This window comes from Triticum urartu, chromosome 1A (genome assembly GCF_056163025.1).
Source record: "Triticum urartu cultivar PI428250 chromosome 1A, HENAU_Tu73, whole genome shotgun sequence".
NCBI lineage: Eukaryota > Viridiplantae > Streptophyta > Magnoliopsida > Poales > Poaceae > Triticum > Triticum urartu.
Genome location: NC_141873.1, coordinates 141,586,598 through 141,606,685, shown reverse-complemented (window position 1 = coordinate 141,606,685; position 20,088 = coordinate 141,586,598). Strand labels below are relative to the sequence as shown.

The 20,088-nt window shown below is 45.4% G+C and overlaps 1 protein-coding gene across 2 annotated transcripts; it reads right to left on the bottom strand.

Moving 5' to 3' along the window:
* Positions 1-1,926: 1,926 nt before the first annotated feature.
* Positions 1,927-7,877, bottom strand: LOC125551795 (FACT complex subunit SSRP1-B). 2 transcript variants are annotated; one of them, XM_048715148.2, is made up of 16 exons: positions 7,659-7,877; positions 6,604-6,789; positions 6,312-6,417; positions 6,083-6,219; positions 5,391-5,474; positions 5,221-5,312; positions 5,008-5,116; positions 4,820-4,906; positions 4,647-4,739; positions 3,829-4,026; positions 3,601-3,752; positions 3,361-3,514; positions 3,160-3,255; positions 2,891-3,064; positions 2,367-2,445; positions 1,927-2,260 (listed from the first exon to the last, which is right to left on the bottom strand). In XM_048715148.2, the coding sequence occupies exons 1-16, from the start codon at positions 7,710-7,712 to the stop codon at positions 2,130-2,132; spliced, it is 1,932 nt and encodes a 643-aa protein (XP_048571105.1). In that variant the 5' UTR covers positions 7,713-7,877; the 3' UTR covers positions 1,927-2,129. The 2 variants fall into 2 exon arrangements, with proteins under 2 accessions (XP_048571105.1, XP_087372090.1); XM_087515964.1 differs by having other exon boundaries at positions 5,221-5,474.
* Between the last annotated feature and the right edge of the window lie 12,211 nt (positions 7,878-20,088).

Genomic DNA, 20,088 nt, shown 5'->3' with positions numbered 1-20,088 from the left:
TGGGGTTGCAAGCAAGGGGAGCGCAAACCAGCTTGGGTCTCTTGGGATGTCATGACAAGACCCAAAAATCTAGGCGGTGTTGGCTTCAAAGACCTTGAAATCTTTAATTTGGCACTGTTGGCAAGACAAGCTTGGAGAGTAATGCAAGAACCTGAAAGTTTGAGTTCAAGAATTTTAAAGGCATCTTACTTTCCAGATAGCAATATACTTGAAGCGGAACTTGGACCCAGACCATCTCATATTTGGAGGGCAATATTAGAAGGAAGGGACTTGTTAAAACAAGGGATTATCCATCGAATTGGTAATGGTCAAAGCACGGACATTTGTGCTGACAATTGGATCCCTAAGGAAACTACACCTAGACCGATCACCTCCCTTGTTGTTGACCCCCCGAGGATGGTATCTGAATTGTTGTCTCCAGCTACAGCGACTTGGGATGAGGCACTGGTGCGGTCAGTCTTTCTGCCAATAGATGCAAATGCAATCCTGAAGATACCTACTTGCACTAACAACACCGAAGATTTCTGGGCTTGGTATCCGGACAGAAAGGGCAGGTTCACGGTAGCCTCCGCGTACAATTTTTTTGTTAAAAACGAAGTTGCAGAGAGAAGAGTGGTTACAGGGAAGAGGTGGTTCATCAAGTGTTCAGAGAGACGAAAGGTCCTGGTGCTCCTTGTGGAAACTAAAGATTCCCTTGAAGATCAGGATCTTCTTATGGCGGCTGGCCCATCATTCACTCCCTACCACCGATGTTCTAAAGAAGCGCAACATGTCAGTTCAAGATGCATGTCCGCTCTGCGGATGTCAGGATTCATGGAGACATGCCCTAGTTTCATGCACTATGTCCAGATGCATTTGGGCGTTGTCCAATGATATGATGGTTCAGCGCATGTCTGCCAACATAGAACCCAATGCGAGATTGTGGTTATTTGAACTCAGTGATGAATTGGATCAAGCGAGCTTCACAGCGATGGTCGTCACTCTCTGGTCCATATGGTATACTAGACGCAAAGCGGTCTATGAATCCATCTTTCAAAGTCCCCAACAAACAATTTCCTTTGTAAACAACTTTATAGCAGAACTGGGGCAGCTTGCTAATAGCCCGGAGAGACAAAGTACAACAGCAATACCATCTGCACAGCTTGAACGGTGGTTACCACCTCCTAATGGCGCTGTGAAAGTAAACGTTGATGGTGCTGTAGCAAGATCCCGTCGTGGGGGAGCGGTAGCAGCTGTTTGCAGAGACCAATCTGGTTTATATCTAGGCTCCTCGGCGGTGGTCTTCCAAGGAATAAATGATCCTCTAATTTTGAAGACTTATGCATGCCGTGAAGCGTTAGCACTTGCTGATGATCTCGCCGTCCAAACTATTTGTGTGGCCTCGGACTGTCAAGGAGTGGTGAATGACATCAACAAGGGGACAGGAGGTCCAAATGCTGCCATAGTACATGAAATAGTGACTCGTTGTGGGAGTTTTTCTTCTTTTTCTTTTATACATGAGGGTAGGAACTTTAATTATGAGGCTTATAATCTCTTCAAGTTTGCTTATAATCTAGATGTAGGTCGACATGTTTGGTTGGGCGTACCACATGACCCAAACAGTGTACCTATGACCGTTGTTTCGAATGCATAAAGATGCGAGATTTCTCAAAAAAAAAAAAAACTTAGTGCATAAAGACGGTTACAGCTAGGTAGCGTTGGTCATTAGAGGACGCATGCACAAAGACTTGGGCCAGCAACGTTATGGGAGGGCGAACTATAGCTCCAGGGCACTAGTCGTCAGGGTAGCGTCAACGGCTCATTCTGTGACGGTATTAGTCATTTAATGGTTCAAGCACTTCAGTGTAATTTTTATTATGTTTTGTATGCTTTGTAATTCCGATGAAGATTTGAGTATTTTGCAGAAAAAAAGTTGCACAAGCAGCGTGCGAATAAAACACCTGGCACATGTGCTGACAGCTCGTAGCAAAGCAAACATTACCTTGGAACCTACATATCCTAACTGTTCTTCGTTCACTCAGAAACGTAAGGATCACACCTCAACAGTCACTACAGCCAAGATAAATCGGATGCCTACTTGTACCATGACTCGAAAGTATGCTCCTTTCGACAACGGCCAATCTTCCAATTCAATCGGACGATCCATCTGCAGAGTCCACGTCTACAGGAGCCGCACCAGCGCCGCGGTAGGCAGCAGACTCCTCTGCATAGCGTTTCTTATCCACTTGGGACTGCTCAACGTATGGCTGCTTCTCCTCAGCTGCAAATATGACAATTGGAAATGATTAACACGAGTTATTTTTTCCTTAAAAAAAACTGACAGTGTGAACTGCACCATACTGCCATTGTAACTTAGGACATGTTACCTGACATCTTTTGCCACTTCTCTCCAAGCTTCTTTGCAATATCCGTGGTGCTGAGTTCAGGGTTGATGTTCTTCAAATTCTGCATTAGAAAAATGTCAATCAAAGATCCACTGTTTGCTTAATTTGACAGCACACGCCAAATGTCTTGAGAAAGAATAGCAAATAATTCTACAACCTAACATAGAAACCATAGACTGCAACACAGAATGAACTAAAATTCGTCAAAAACAATGCAGGATACTCTTATTTAAGTTTGACCAAGTTCATAGAAATAATAGCTATCTGTAATACCAAATAAATACTCCCTCTGTAAACTAATATAAGAGCGTTTAGATCACTAAAGTAGTGATCTAAACGCTCTTATATTAGTTTACGGAGGGAGTACATATGAAAAACATGTTTCATGATGCATCTATTGGTATTGGTTTGATGCAGTTTGGGATGGAGCTGGTACGTGTTCAGATTACAATTTTGTCAACCATGAAAGCAGAAAATTTTAATATGGATGGGTGCAAGTAACTTACAGCTCGCTCAGCCTTTGAGAAATACATGAATGGTGCTATTGCTCTTTTAGGGGCATTGGGATCTTTCTTCTGCTTCTTCTTCGGCTTTCTCTTCTCTGAACCTTCCACGTCCACATTCTTTGGTTTCCTCTTCGCAGGTGGCTTTGAGCTACTAGCTTCCTTTTTGGAAGATTTCTGAAACAAGAAGTTATCAAAGCAGTGGCTTGCCCCACATGTGTTTTGGTTCAGGTAAGTTTTCTTACGGATACTGTCAAGAGTAATTTAGTTACCTCCTTTTCTCCATCGCTTATGCTGGCATCAGAACCCTCTTCAGAATCATCACTGGGGGATCCGCTGTCGTCCTTGTCCGCCACAAAATCTTCGTCCTGAAGTTGGAATAAGTTACAGTACGATTTACAAGTAAACAAATTACGCATTCTACTCCGTCACCATATAGGCAAGCAAGAGCAAAGATTGCACACACGCAATACCTCTTCATCACTTTCTTCATCACCGGCCTGATTTTTAATTCGCTCCAGATGTGGATCAACAGGATCATCATCAGTGCTCTGAAGAGCAGCCGCAACTGCACCAGTTCTATCTTGGCCATCTTCTCCAAGATTCAGGATTTTCAAATTCTTACCACTTGAAGGAAAGAAACAAGAACTTATCATCCCCAAACGAATTAAATAGTATGCCAGTGATTAAATCAACAAGACATCAGCATTTACCTGACGAAGTTGAAGAGGTTATGGTATTCATTCCTTTGTATATTTCTGAAGAGATGTTCTTGGTCATTCTTTAGCTTGACCAGGAGATCAAAATAGTGAGATGACATACTAGCACCACCAGCACCATGGCGCTCAAATTCAACATACTCGATCTGCAGTAAATAACAGCTTAGCAGAGGACAAATGGATGAAGAACAATTAGGCATGTCAGAAATGTAGAAAGCAGACCTCCTCATGCAGAATGAGTGTCGGGGGCTTTGGCAAAAAGAAAAAGCCTTTTTCAAGAGGATACAGCAATCCATCTTCAGCTTTAAGTGATGATTTCACGGCATATCCATCTTGACAACTGCGGAATGTGCTTGGCCTCGTCACTTTAGCACCAGACAGGCCACGAAGAATTTTGGAGAATACCTCATGTTCTAGACCCTATGTATAAATCAAACATTTTGTGAGTTAATAAATCAAGATCCCAGAAAACTGTAAATGAAGAGCAAGTGCACAAGTAGAAAACGGAATATAGGGGGGACAATCATCTGATCAGGACACAAATGATCGGTAATATTTAATTCAGTTCAGTAAAGCATTCTTCAACTAAACATACTTGCAAGCAGAAAATATGCATGTCAGTAGCTCTATGATTTAAGTACTGAATGAAATTGTACAAATATAAACACAGATCATTCTCTGATAAACCCCAAGAGTTAGGTAATAAGTGCATTGGAGGGTTACTGCTGGTGTTTCAACAGTACATAATCACTAATATATACAGTATGCTTTATGAGTAGTATGTCATTAACTCTTGTATTGTTCTATTGGTATGTATTATTAATTCTGGCATCATTTCTTGTACGTATTAATCAATAATAGTTCAGAGCACTTGATAATTAAAGCATGTAACGCTGACAAAGGAAAACAAAATCAACACAAGCTATGATCAAAGTTTACAAAAAAAACAAGAGCTGTGATCAACTTTGAGGTGAAATAGGTCGTGTTAAACTTAAAAGAGATGCAAGGAAAGTCAGCCATTAAGTGAATAAGAATATCACATTGTAAGAACTCTGCAGCCTGTCCTTGTACTTTTCAGCCAAAACCTCCTCACTTAATGACAGCTCCTTCTCAACTACATTCTCTGTCACAAACTGTTCATAAAGGAACCAGTTATTAAGTATCATACAAGAACTGTAGCCAAGTTCGTGTGAAATGTATCATAATACTATACCTGAATAACAATGTGGGGATATAATGTTTGTCCTTTGCGAATTGGCGGATCAAGTGTGATGACCACAAATGTATGAGGGTTGTTTGACTGAAGGGCACAAAGTATAAGCATGAAATCATATTAGCTTCTTGACAGTATACAAAGGCGAAGAATTCTTGATAGTTCACAAAGCATGAAAGTAGTAGAACCTTTGGCAAAACAAAGAGCCGAAGAATACTGCTATACTGGATTTTGAAATCATTAGCTTGTCCTTGGAGTCGCAAGAATGACATATGAAGCTCAACAGTGTATCGACCTCTGAATTAAAAATAAGCAGTTAGCTATGGCATGAAATGAAACAAATAAACGGATAGGCTTATTTTAGGAAAGGCAAAGAGTCTACAGTTACAAGATTTTCTCACCTTGGGGTAAGAATGGCAATTCCCTCCAATGAGACAACAGCCTCTTCTGATGAGCCAACGTCAGCTATAGCCAAGATTTTCTGCCAAAAAATCTGAAGAGAGAACATTTCACTATTTGCGCAAAATATGCATGCATGTTGCGTCATATCGTGCTTATCAAATGAACTCACATGAGCCGAGGGACGTTCCTCATCACCAAGGAATTGAGTATTTGAAGTTGGTACATGAAAACTTAAATCCATCAGCGAATCTTTCTGCAGAAAATGATGAAAAGGGGAGTTATAATCACTTGTTTTACTAATGATCTTTGTAAGATTTTTGTGGTAAAGATCGGAATCCTCTAGATGGTGCTCAATGGTGCATTTACATTCTGTGCAATAGAAGATTTGGAAAGTGTATCTCCTATGTATATGGTCTAACCACCGGAGCTAGTTAGACCTTAAATGCCTAAAACAAGATTGAAAGAACAGCTATAGCCGCATAAACTTTTACGTGCACAGGGCTATGTTTTTAAGGCGGTAAGGCGACCTAAGGTGAGCACCACCCGCTCTAGCGCCTAAGGCGGACGCCTAGGCGCCTAAGGCGGGCATATTTGTAAGGCACTGCCAGGGCGCCTTATCGCCTAAGCGTCCAAGGCAAGACGCCTTAAAAACATAGGCACAGGCAAGGAAACTAATAAGAGTCACTATAAAGAGAGTAAAAAAACTGATGTCAGTTTAAATATACACACCAATGTTGGGATTCAGACACAAAAATTTACCTTTTTTACACCCAGCAACAGTAAGCAAAAGCCAACCAAACAGGTAACACTTTACAAAACTACAGAGTAACTTTGATCAATATATACAGGCAGACAACATACCTCATTAGCCCCTGTAGTATCATCAACATGGAACTCAAGAACAACATCTGTTTTTCCTTGCAACTGAGTTTGTGATACATCTGATAGAGAGACTTCAAATGCTTCCTTTGAGCCAACATTAAAGCTAAGCATATTGCCTGAAAATGGGGAGAATGGGAAAATGAAACAAATTTTCCAAAAAGGAAATGGAATACCCACTACCAGACAGACTATAGAGAACTCAGCTAACCATTGATGTCAACCGCGCCCCAATTATGGCCACTAACAGAGAGCTGCTTCTCCTCTGGTGTGGTTCCCGTGTTCTTTTGTATGAAGTTAGTAAGGTTACTAACATCCTACAAAACAATATAAACAAAATATTTCTCAGGTTACAACTAGAGTTTCAGTTATCCAAGAAAGATTGAAACTTGACACAGAAAGCAGATGCAACTGTGATTGTACAACTTCTCTTATTTTCTAGCATCTCTTCATGTCAAGTATACAATCAATTAATTTCTTGGGGGAAAATGGTAGACTATTACCTGTTCACGGAAGCCTTTGAACACGTACCGAATGCCCTCTTTGGTCCCAACACTAAGCTGATAAGATCTGGGGATTTTCATCCACGTCACAGAAATTATATCAGCTTTATCAACCTCAATTGTCTTTCCTCCACCTTGCTTCTTCCATGCAAGCCCTCCCGAATAAAGCCTAAACTGACCAGGGTTCTACAAGTGCACAAACCATCAGTCCATAACAGCACGACGAGAATTTCAGTATCGCAGTAATGCCACTAACAGTGACCAATTCAACAACAACCATAAAAAATAGGGGTTCTGTTGGAATTGATCTATGTACTTTTTACCAAAATAGTAATTGGAATAGGGTCAGCACTAAGTTTCAAAAAGATATGAACCACGAATGAACACAAACATACAATTCTTATTCGTTAAAATGAACCAACAAGTGTTTCAATCACATCTAGGCATGCTAAACAGTGATAAGGAGAATACTCCTTAAAGAACATGTGCGAACTGTAAATGAGAAGTGATTATGAAGGCCATTGGCTGTGATCTTCCAATACAGTGCAGCCATAGCACAAATTGGCACACATGAATACCAAAATGGACGGCGCCTGGGTGATGGTAGCAATTGCACAAGACATTTATATATATATATATATATATATATATATATATATATATATATATATATATATTGCATGAACATGTTCCTCGAATCCCTAGATTAGTGCCTGGTTGTAGTTGAGTTTCCAATCTGTTCCATCCCAAGCTAATTGGATATGGACTATTCATTTTGCCTGACCAACATTGGTGTCCAAATCCAACAACCAACGGCGGATCACAAATTTACCCTCTGGAGCAGTTCCGTACCGCGGAGAGGAAACAAACCCTAGCGTGTAAACCCTAGAAAAAACAAGCGCCGTTCTGAAAAATCCGCAAAACAAATTCCGCTAGACGAGCCCGTCGGCCAAACTCGCCAGCGCGGAATCGAACAGTCGAGCGGAAAACCCTAACGAAACAACGAATCGAATCACGGCGAGCGAACTCGACCGGGGCAGGGGAGGCGCACTCACGTTGCCGACGCGGCCGCCGAGGGAGATGTTGTTGAATAGGTGGCCGTCCGTCATGTCGCCCGCTGGCTCTGCGGCCGGTGACCGCAGCCGCCGCCGCTGCAGGACTCGTGACCCGCTCTCTCGCGCGCGGGAGAGTCGCTTCCTCGGGTGCGGGATTTGGGAGCTCTGCGGCGAGGAGGAAGTGGCTTTCGCTTTGGCGCTTGGGGATGGGGGCGCGCGGCGGGCTAATATAGGCGTTTGGGCAGAGAGCGGGCTGTATCTGACGGGTGGGGTCGATATATTGTCCGACGATGAAGGACGCGAGATGTAAAATCTTCCTGCCAGACAGACCAGGCTTGTGTGGTGATGAAAGGTGTGCTTGGTTGACGAACCATACCATGAACAGTTCCATTGAGAAGAATGGGTCGATTTCATTCTTGTATTTGATAGGTGCAAAAATATCGAACAGGTTAATGCCTCCCAGGCAAAAAGTCAACGTCCCATCGATACACTCCATGTAGCCTTAGCTTTGTGGCCGCATGGCTAGGCGTCCGAATTTGATCGCCTCAGCCAGGCTAATTACCATGCAAATGAGTCTAGCCAGGCTAATTACGGTACAAAGAAATCTATGCCAGGCGAGTTTTCTTTTTCATAGGACAGCAACCAAACAAACATTTATAATACCTAAGGACAACTCCAGGTGAAGCAAAAAATGATGTGGACGCAAACAAAACTGACCGTAAGAGCAACCATAATCGATCCCCTAATAAAATGCTTAAGAGGAGTAAAATTTCTTTTTTTTTCCTTCTCTAATTGGCACATGGAAAATTCCTTAAAAGTTTTAAAGGAGTAAAAATTATACTTCTCGGCCGCCTCGACTCGCTCGCCAACCGACCGATTTAAAAGTCTTCCCCTCCACCCTTGGTTGCACCCACCTAACCCCACATCGCGTCCACTCTGGCGTAGCCCTATTTGCCTCCACCGGCCACCATGCGCTACCGGCGACTCCCTGAAGCACCCACCGCGCTCGTCCCCCACCTCGATTTGGTCGAATTTTTGTCATCGACGACTGTAAATCACTGAGACTACAGTCGTCGCCATCGTCGCCCGATTTGACGCACCTAGTCACCGACGCTGACACTTTGGAGGGACTCGATGCACATGTTACGGCATCCACCTCGATCGCTACCCACATTTTGATATGCCCTCATCCGCCCGCCGCTCGCATCTCACATCTCGGTTGACCGTCGGCCGGGCTCAGCCATTGCGCAACAACTCATTGGCGAGCCTTTGCTGATGATCAAGTGTCACCACTGTTGACGGCTGGTGGTGCGCCCCGTTTCGAGCACGCGAAACATCTCGGATGGGTTTTCGTCAAGTGCAAAAAGCACAGAGTGAGTTCCATTTCATATGGTTGTTCTTCAAATTTGTCCCAATGTGGAACTCATTGTTTGCCTAAAATTATATGTAGGACGGGTGCAAATTTTGATGTTGGGAAGAAGAGTACATTGATATATTTATAGCGAGAAAATTGTTAGATGTTGGTGCGGTAGTTGCTAGAGATGAGGCTAGAGAGGATGTTATGTCCAAGTTTGAAGAGGAGGAGAGAAAAAAGTGTGCAATCTCGAGAGGCCGAAAGAGGAAAGAAACAATGTAGTCACTTAAGAGACGGAGAAAGTATTGATCAGATATTAATAGGAGCAGTTAAGGAAGTGGTGTTTCTATTGAAACGTGTGGTTTTTATTATAGTTTTTTTACGAATTTTTGTTTAATTTTTTTACTCCTTAAATTTAGGGGAACAGGTAGAAACAACCATTTATTAGAGGAGTCAAAGTACTCCTCTAAAGGATTCTCGATCGTTTATTCCTTTAAATTATAGGAGGTCGGTTAGAGTTGCTCTAACATGTGTATTTGGTTGCTCCCATTTCCAGACAGCTCACCGTTCTACGGAAGCTTTGATCCCCATTCCTCAACTCCCCTTATTGTGGAAAGAAGGCCAGCCTCGTTTTCTAGTGGGATAAAGAGCGAAATACTACCATTTTTGTGACGAATGTTGTTGAAAACTACCACTTTTGCGAGATCTAGCAAAAGGCTATTACTTCTGCGACGATTTTCGCAAAGAGCTACCACTTTCGGTTAGTGACCGGTTCAATGGTTATTGATCACAATTATGATTGGGGTGGCCCACCCATCGGGTCTCCATGCAGTATGACAAGGTTAAATCAGTTAGATTAACCGTTAAGATGGACGTTATGTTAGGCATTGCCCACAAGTGAGTGGCCTGATCCTAAACTAATTAGTAGTAAGCCAAATCTAACCATGTGGGCACACCGATCAGTGGCTAATCTAATCCTAAGTTCCTAGCTAACCACTAATTCATCCCTAATCTAATGCGAACTAATCACTAACCTGTTGGGAACGTAGCATGCAATTTCAAAAAAAATCCTGCGACCATGCAAGATCTATCTAGGAGATGCATGGCAACGAGGGGGGAGAGTGTGTCCACGTACCCTCGTAGACCGAAAGCGGAAGCGTTAGGTTAACGCGATTGATGTAGTCGAATGTCTTCATGATCCAACCGATCTAGTACCGAACATACGGCACCTCCGAGTTCAGCACACGTTCAGCTCGATGACGTCCCTCGATCTCTTGATCCAGCAGAGGGTCGAGGGAGAGTTCTATCAGCACGACGGCGTTGTAACGGTGATGGTGATGAGATCCGCATAGGGCTTCACCTAAGCACTACGACGTTGTGACCGGAGGAGTAAACTGTGGAGGGGGACACCGCACACGGCTAGGAGAACAATTGATGTGCCTTTGGGGTGCCCCCACCCCCGTATGTAAAGGAGGGGAGGAGGAGGCGGACGACCTAGAGGGGGCGCGCCAAGGGGGGAGTCCTACTAGGACTCCTAGTCCTAATAGGATTCAGCCCCCCTTCTTTTCCTTCTCATGGAGGTGGAAAGGGGGAAGGAGAGGGAGTAGGAGAAGGAAAGGGGGTGGGGCCCCCTTCCCTAAACCAATTCGGCCTCCACCCTTGTGGAGGACGCGCCAACCCCTTGTGGGCTGGTTAGCCTCCCTCCTATGGCCCATATGGCCCATATCTTCCCCCGTGGGGTTCCGGTAACCCCTCTAGTACTCCGCTATGTACCCGATACACTCTGGAACCCTTTCGGTGTCCGAATACTACCTTCCGATATATCAATCTTTACCTCTCGACCATTTCGAGACTCCTCATCATGTCTGTGATCTCATCCGGGACTCCGAACAAACTTCGATCACCAAAACACATAACTCATAAATACAAATTGTCACCGAACGTTAAGTGTGTGGACCCTACGGGTTCGAGAACTATGTATACATGACCGAGACACATCTCCGGTCAATAACCAATAGCAGAATCTGGATGCTCATATTGGTTCCTACATATTCTACGAAGATCTTTATCGGTCAAACCGCAATAACAACATATGTTATTCCCTTTGTCATCGGTATGTTACTTGCCCGAGATATGGTCGTCGGTATCATCATACCTAGTTCAATCTCGTTACTGGCAAGTCTCTTTACTCGTTCCGTAATGCATCATCCCGCAACTAACTCATTAGCCACATTGCTTGCAAGGCTTATAGTGATGTGCATTACCGAGAGGGCCCAAGGATACCTCTTCGATACTCGGAGTGACAAATCCTAATCTCGATCTATGCCAACCCAACAAACACCTTCGGAGACACCTGTAGAGCATCTTTATAATCACCCAGTTACGTTGTGACGTTTGATAGCACACAAGGTGTTCCTCCGGTATTCGGGAGTTGCATAATCTCATAGTCTGAGGAATATGTATAAGTCATGAAGAAAGTAATAGCAATAAAACTTAACGATCATTATGCTAAGCTAACGGATGGGTCTTGTCCATCACATCATTCTCCTAATGATGTGATCTCGTTCATCAAATGACAACACATGTCTATGGTTAGGAAACTTAACCATCTTTGATTAACGAGCTAGTCTAGTAGAGGCTTACTAGGGACATAGTGTTTTGTCTATGTATCCACACATGTATCAAGTTTCCGGTTACGGGTGAGAAAGCGGAAGAGTTCCAACTCCGAGATGCTTGCACCAGTCCATAGATGAATCGCTGGAGTTTGCACACTTTGTTAGCACCTTTAGGATCTACAAAAGCTTCTGGTTGCATCATATACAACTCTTCTTTGAGACATCCATTAAGGAATGCAGTTTTGACATCCATTTGCCGGATTTCATAAAATGCGGCAATTGCTAACATGATCCGGACAGACTTAAGCATCGCTACGGGTGAGAAAGTCTCATCGTAGTCAACCCCTTGAACTTGTCAAAAACCTTTCGCAACAAGTCGAGCTTTGTAGACAGTAACATTACCGTCAGCATCAGTCTTCTTCTTGAAGATCCATTTATTCTCTATGGCTTGCCGATCATCGGGCAAGTCAACCAAAGTCCACACTTTGTTCTCATACATGGATCCCATCTCAGATTTCATGGCCTCAAGCCATTTATCGGAATCTGGGCTCATCATCGCTTCCTCATAGTTCGTAGGTTCGTCATGGTCTAGTAACATGACTTACAGAACAGGATTACCGTACCACTCTATTACGGATCGTACTCTGGTTGACCTACGAGGTTCGGTAGTAACTTGATCTGAAGTTTCATGATCATCATCATTAGCTTCCTCACTAATTAGTGTAGGAATCACTGGAACTGATTTCTGTGATGAACTACTTTCCCATTTGGGAGAAGGTACAATTACCTCATCAAGTTCTACTTTCCTCGCACTCACTTCTTTCGAGAGAAACTCCTTCTCTAGAAAGGATCCATTCTTAGCAATGAATATCTTGCCTTCGGATTTGTGATAGAAGGTGTACCCAATAGTTTCCTTTGGGTATCCTATGAAGACGCATTTCTCCGATTTGGGTTCGAGCTTATCAGGTTGAAGCTTTTTCACATAAGCATTGCAACCCCAAACTTTAAGAAATGACAGCTTAGGTTTCTTGCCAAACCATAGTTCATATGGCGTCGTCTCAAAGGATTTAGATGGTGCCATATTTAACGTGAATGCAGCCGTCTCTAAGCATAACCCCAAAACGATAGTGGTAAATCGGTAAGAGACATCATAGATCGCACCATATCTAATAAAGTATGGTTACGACGTTCGGACACACCATTACGTTGTGGTGTTCCAGGTGGCGTGAGTTGTGAAACTATTCCACATTGTTTTAAATGAAGGCCAAACTCGTAACTCAAATATTCGCCTCTACGATCAGATCGTAGAAACTTTATTTTCTTGTTACGATGATTTTCCACTTCACTCTGAAATTCTTTGAACTTTTCAAATGTTTCAGACTTATGTTTCATTAAGTAGATATACCCATATCTGCTCAAACCATCTGTGAAGGTCAGAAAATAACGATACCCGCCGCGAGCCTCAACACTCATCGGACCGCATACATCAATATGTATTATTTCCAATAAGTCAGTGGCTCGCTCCATTGTTCCGGAGAACGGAGTCTTAGTCATCTTGCCCATGAGGCATGGTTTGCAAGTATCAAGTGATTCATAATCAAGTGATTCCAAAAGCCCATCGGTATGGAGTTTCTTCATGCGCTTTACACCAATATGACCTAAACGGCAGTGCCACAAATAAATTGCACTATCATTATTAACTTTGCATCTTTTGGCTTCAATATTATGATATGTGTATCACTACGATCGAGATTCAACAAAAATGTACCACTCATAAAAGGTGCATGACCATAAAGATTTTACTCATATAAATAGAACAACAATTATTCTCCGATTTAAATGAATAACCATCTCGCATCAAACAAGAACCAGATATAATGTTCATGCTTAACGCTGGCACCAAATAGCAATTATTTAGGTCTAAAACCCTGAAGGTAGATGTAGAGGTAGCGTGCCGACGACGATCACATCGACCTTGGAACTATTTCCAACGCGCATCGTCACCTCGTCCTTAGCCAATATGAGCAACAGAACCAGTATCAAATACCCAGGCACTACTACGAGCATTAGTAAGGTACACATCAATAACATGTATATCAAATATACCTTTCACTTTGCCATCCTTCTTATTCGCCAAATATTTGGGGCAGTTCCGCTTCCAGTGACCATTCCCTTTGCAGTAGAAGCACTCAGTTTCATGCTTAGGTCTAGCTTTGGGATTCTTCATGGGAGTGGCAACTTGCTTGCTATTCCTCTTGAAGTTCCTTTTCTTTCCCTTGCCCTTTTACTTGAAACTAGTGGTCTTGTAAATCATCAACACTTGATGTTTTTCTTGATTTCTACCTTCACCGATTTCAGCATCGCAAAGAGCTTAGGAATCGTTTCTGTTATCCCTTGCATATTATAGTTCATCACGAAGTTCTAGTAACTTGGTGATAGTGACTAGAGAACTCTGTCAATCACTATCTTATCTGGAAGATTAACTCCGACTTGATTCAAGTTATTGTAGTACTCAGACATTCTAAGAACATGCTCACTAGCTGAGCTATTCTCCTCCATCTTGTAGGCAAAGTACTTGTCAGAGGTCTCATACCTCTTAACACGAGCATGAGTCTGAAATACCAATTTCAGCTCTTGGAACATCTCATATGCTCTGTGGCGTTCAAAATGTTTTTGAAGTCCCGATTCTAAGATGTAAAGTATGGCGCACTAAACTATCAAGTAGTCATCATATCGAGCTTGTCTAATGTTCATAACGTCTGCATCAGCTCCTGCAACGGGTCTGTCACCTAGCGGTGCATCAAGGACATAATTCTTCTGTGTAGTAATGAGGATAATCCTTAGATCACGGACCCAGTCCGCATCATTGCTACTATCATCTTTCAACTTAGTTTTCTCTAGGAACATATCAAAAATAAAACAGGGGAGCTATACGTGAGCTATCGATCTACAACATAGATATGCAAATACTATCAGGACTAAGTTCATGATAAATTAAGTTCAATTAATCATACTACTTAAGAACTCCCACTTAGATAGACATCCCTCGAGTCATCTAAATGATTACGTGATCCAAATCAACTAAACCATGTCCGATCATCATGTGAGATGGAGCAGTCTTCAATGGTGAACATCTCTATGTTGATCATATCTACTATATTATTCACATTCGACCTTTCGGTCTCCAGTGTTCCGAGGCCATGTATGTACATGCTCAACCGCACTAGGGGCTTCCCTATTTGTTATTTTTTCCTTTCAGGACTTTAATCTCTGGAAGCCCCGTCCGGCAGTACGATTGCCAGACACACGATACAACAACCAAGGAGGCAGAAAGCTACGTCGCATCAAGGAATTCCCAGGTGGTCTCTGATAACGAGTGAAATACCTGCTTTAAATACCATTCCTCAACTTGCCCTTGGAGGGGACATGTTAAATAGTCCTACTTTTTGCTTATCGCACTACTTGTATCATTCTGCTTCGACGCACCTTTTTGAATAAACAATGCATAGCACTAGACTATTATCGCATTCTTCTTATATGTGTGTGTGTGTGTGTGTTCATTCATGACATTCAGCACCCGTACACTCTGGTACGGCCAATACGCCAGGGGCTTAAGCATACCCCATAATACGGCGTGAGAAGTCTGAACACTTTCGACAGTGCGGCACCCCGAACTTATAGCATTATATGCATCAGCTCCGAATCATGTCTTGGGTTAATAGTTGGGTTTGCCCGGCTCCCATGTTTTGGTACCTTACATTCCGCTATATCGGCTAAGGTAGCACTGAGAGAACTACTGCGATTGTGCCCCGGTTCAGCTGGGCTAAGCACCTCAGTAGAGAAAGCTAAAACTGACTGTCATGATAAGGAGAGAGTTGGTCGCTGTTCGAGAGGTCTCGAGTCCCTAAAGACTTATGCCGCTTAGAGCGAGGAGTCGGCTTTGTCCGGCTTAAGGCGTGTATAGCGCCCCGAATTCGGCCTTCCGAATACTAGGGGCTTCGCCAAAATTTAAAATTATAGAATTCTATGGCTAAGCGAGAGTGATAAAGCATTATAGTTCGATTGCCTTGTTCGTTGTGCTGAGCACCTCCCTCGAAGGACCCAACAATGGGAAAAAGAGTCCTCAGATTTATCCCGAACACCCCAGCACTCGTGGCATGGGGGCAGAAGCTGACGACTGGCCATCTCTCAGATTTTATAAACAACCGCACAAAAGGTAATATTTTAAATTCAAACCAGGCTTGCATAGTGCATATGAACAAGTTTTCATAATACAGGATCACACGAGCAAGTTCATTCAAACATTACATCCTTCGCACACTCGTCCGCCACAAGACGGGAACCCTTCAGGACACCCTCATAATACATCTCGGGGTGGCGATGCTCCTTGCCCCGTGGCGGCCCCTCCTTCACCAGCTTCTCGGCGTCCATCTTGGCCCAGTGCACCTTTGCACGGGCAAAATCCCGGCGTGCACCTTCGGTGCAGACGGACCGCTTTATGACTTCCAGCCGTGGGCAGGCATCCACAAGCCGCCTCACCAGGCCGAAGTAGCTGTTGGGAAGGGAGTCGCCAGGCCACATCCGGACTACAAGGCCCCTCATGGCCTGTTCGCCCGCCTTGTGCAGCTCGACCAGTTGCTTCAGCTGGTCACTCATAGGCATCGGGTGTTTGGTCCCAGTATACTGAGACCAGAACAACTTCTCCGTCGAGCTTCCCTCCTCGGCCTGGTAATACTTCGTGGCATCCGACACGCTGCGGGGCAAATCTGCGAATGCTCCTGGAGAGCTCCGGACTCGGGTAAGTAACAAGTAATTTACTTTCACATGCTTGCTTTGCATATTGAATGCCTTACCCGCCGCTATCTTCCTCATCGCCTCAATCTTCTGGAGGGCCTTTTGGGCTTCGGCCTTGGCATGCTCTGTGCTCTCGAGGGCCGTGGCAAGCACGGACTCTCGCGTCTTCGAGTCAAGCTCCAAAGCCTCGTGCTTTTTCACGAGAGCCTGGAGCTCTTGCTGCACCTTGCCCACCCGTGCCTCTTGTTTTTCCCGCTCGGTGCGCTCCTTGGCCGCTTTGTTCTCGGCCTCGAACAACGCTTGCTTCAGGGTCGCCACTACGGTCGTGGCCCCTGGCACATTCATGATGATCCTGTCATTTCGCAACCACATTTTCTTTTTTATATAGACAAGGTATTACTTACCTTTGTTCTCCTCGAGCTGCCTCTTGGCAAGGCCGAGCTCTTTCTCGGACCCCTCGAGGTCCTGCTTCAGTGCGGCGACCTCCACAGTCAGTGCGGCAGAGGTCAGCAGCGAAGCCTGCATATGCATACAAACATACTTATATTAGACTCTTGCAGATATTATTCGATCCTCTATTCGACTTTTCTTTGTGAACACCAAACAGAGCATCAGGGGCTACTGTCTATGCGGTATTATTTTTCTTATATTTTAAATACTTACCTCAAAGCCTGTTAGAAGGCTGGTACAGGCTTCAGTCAGTCCGCTCTTGGCGGACTGAACCTTCTTGATCACTGCACTCATAATAGTGCGGTGCTCTTCGTCGATGGAAGCGCCGCTAAGCGCTCCCAGCAGTTCGTCCGGTGCCTCTGGATGGACATAGGCCACCGGCACGGACGGCTTGGCCCTCTTGGAAGGGGGCCGCCTGCCCGAGTCCGGAACCACTGAAGGTTCCGGTGCAGTGTCCGGCTGTGGGCCGAACTTGGAGCCCCTGGGAGCCTTGCTCCCTTTGCTCCTGGAGTCCGAAAGGTCGCCTTGAGGCGCCTCCGGGACTGTCTCCCCCCGGCTCGGTGCCCCTTGAGACAGTACCTCGGCATTGTCCGTAGGGCAAGGAGAGGTGGCGGTTGGAAGTGTATCACTATCCATGTATGACGAGTCCAAGGAACCGTCCGACGATGATACATCGATACGGGCTTGGGGCAGACTGCATAATCATATTCGACGTTAGGAGAAGCAGTGCAACAAAAGTATGCTATGAGTTACTCTGGTATCCGAATACTTACAACTTCGCCAGGGGCTTGGCCCTGAGCAGCCACTCGTCTTCACCGTCGGCGGCGGTGGTGGAACAGTCCGGAAGGAGAGTCCTTCCCTTCTTGGACCCTTCGGCCTCCCCGGTTGGGGCGGCCTTCCTTTTCTTGTCTCCCCCGGCTGGAGGGGGAGAGTCTTCGTCTTCCTTCTCCTCGTTTTCATGGGAGGAGTGCGTCTCGGAGTTATCGGACAATGAGTCCGATACCACCTGGCGCCGGGAACTCTTTCGGGTTCCCTTGGCCTTCTTCTTGGTCTTATCTGGCACATCATAAGGAGCCGGAGTCCGCATCTTCATCAGAAGAGCGTCTGCGGGGTCTTCGGGCGGAGGGGCCGGACAGTTAATCTGCTCTGATGTCTCCACCCAGTCCTGTCAAAGGCGTGGGACCTTAGACCCCGCACATGGTTAAGCTATGGGAAATAAATATCCTACCAGATGTACAGAACTTACCGGATTCGCAGGGCGCTTCGCGCTTAGCCTGCGGTCCTCGGTAAGAGAAGGAGGGACCTCGGCGCCCTTGAACAGCACCTTCCAGATGTCCTTATGCGTCGTGTCGAAGAGCTCGCTTAGAGTCTGGTGCTGGGCCGGGTCGAACTCCCATAAGTTGAAATCTCGTTGTTGACACGGGAGGATCCGGCGGAAGAGCATGACCTTGACTATGTTGACAAGCTTAAGTTTCTTGCTTGTCATGTTCCGGATACACTTCTGGAGTCCGTCCAGCTCCACCGATGAACCCCAGGACAGGCCCTTCTCCTTCCAGGAAGTGAGCCGCGTGGGGATTCCGGATCGAAACTCGGGGCCGCTACCCAGTTGGTGTCGCGTGGCTCGGTGATGTAGAACCACCCCGATTGCCACCCCTTTACAGTCTCCACGAAGGAGCCCTCGAGCCAGGTAACGTTGGGCATTTCGCCCACCATGGCTCCGTCGCATTCTGCTTGTTGGCCGCCTACTACCTTCGGCTTGATATTGAAGGTCTTCAGCCATAGGCCGAAGTGGGGCCGGATGCGGAGGAAAGCCTCGCACACGACGATGAACGCCGAGATGTTGAGGATGAAATTCGGGGCTAGATCATGAAAGTCCAGCCCGTAATAGAGCATGAGGCCGCAGAAGAATGGATGGAGGGGAAACCCCAGTCCGTGGACGAAGTGGGGGAGGAAAACCACCCTTTCATGAGGTTCCGGGGTAGGGACGATCTTCCCCACGGCAGGTAGCCAGTGCGCGATATCCGCGGCTAAGTATCCGGCTCCACGCAGTTTTTTGATGTGCCCCTCCGTGACGGAGGAGGCCATCCACTTGCCTCCTGCTCCGGACATGTTTGGAGAGAGTTGGGGAGAAGAATGCGGACTTGGGCGCTGGAGCTCGAGTGCGCGAGAATGGATGAGCAAGGAGGAAGAAGGCGTGGATAGAAAAGGGTGAGATCTTATCCCTTTATAAGGGCGGACTAAACTATGCGCCCCCACTAGCCTGGTAAAACTCGCTTATCCCCCAAGCGCCATAATTGATGGTGCGGTTGGGTTACCCACGTCCGTTTTGATGAGAATCCCGTAATAAGGGGAACACGATCTCTGCTTTGACAAGACATGTTGAGAAACCGCCTCGCGTTATGTGCGGGGCTGGTTAAAGAAAAACGGTTTAAATGATTACCGGGCCGTGGCATGATGTCATGCTGCCAAAACGTGTCAGAAGATTAGATTTGTGGTAATATTATTCTCTCTATGGTGGTATGTGGAACTTATTTTGCAGGGTCGGACACTATCCTTGTATTCAAATTCTTTCATGGTGTATTCGGAGGAGGAACCCGCCTTGCAATGCCGAAGACAACACTGCGCGCCGGACTCATCGTCATTGAAGCCTGGTTCAGGGGCTACTGAGGGAGTCCTGGATTAGGGGGTCTCCGGACAGACGGACTATATCCTTTGGCCGGACTATTGGACTATGAAGATACAAATTGAAGACTTGGTCCCGTGTCCGGATGGGACTCTCCTTGGCGTGGAAGGCAAGCTAGGCAATACGGATATGTATATCTCCTCCTTTGTAACCGACCTTGTGTAACCCTAGCCCCCTCCGGTGTCTATATAAACCGGAGGGTTTTAGTCCGTAGGACAACATACAATCATACCATAGGCTAGCTTCTAGGGTTTAGCCTCTCCGATCTCGTGGTAGATCAACTCTTGTACTACTCATATTATCAAGAATAATCAAGCAGGACGTAGGGTTTTACCTCCATCAAGAGGGCCCAGGTTTTTACCTCCATCAAGAGGGCCCGAACCTGGGTAAAACATCGTGTCCCCTACCTCCTGTTACCATCCGCCTTAGACACACAGTTCGGGACCCCCTACCCGAGATCCGCCGGTTTTGACACCGACACTCATCAAGTTTAACCTGAGTATTCCGCACATGCAAAACTGTCTTGCACCCGTT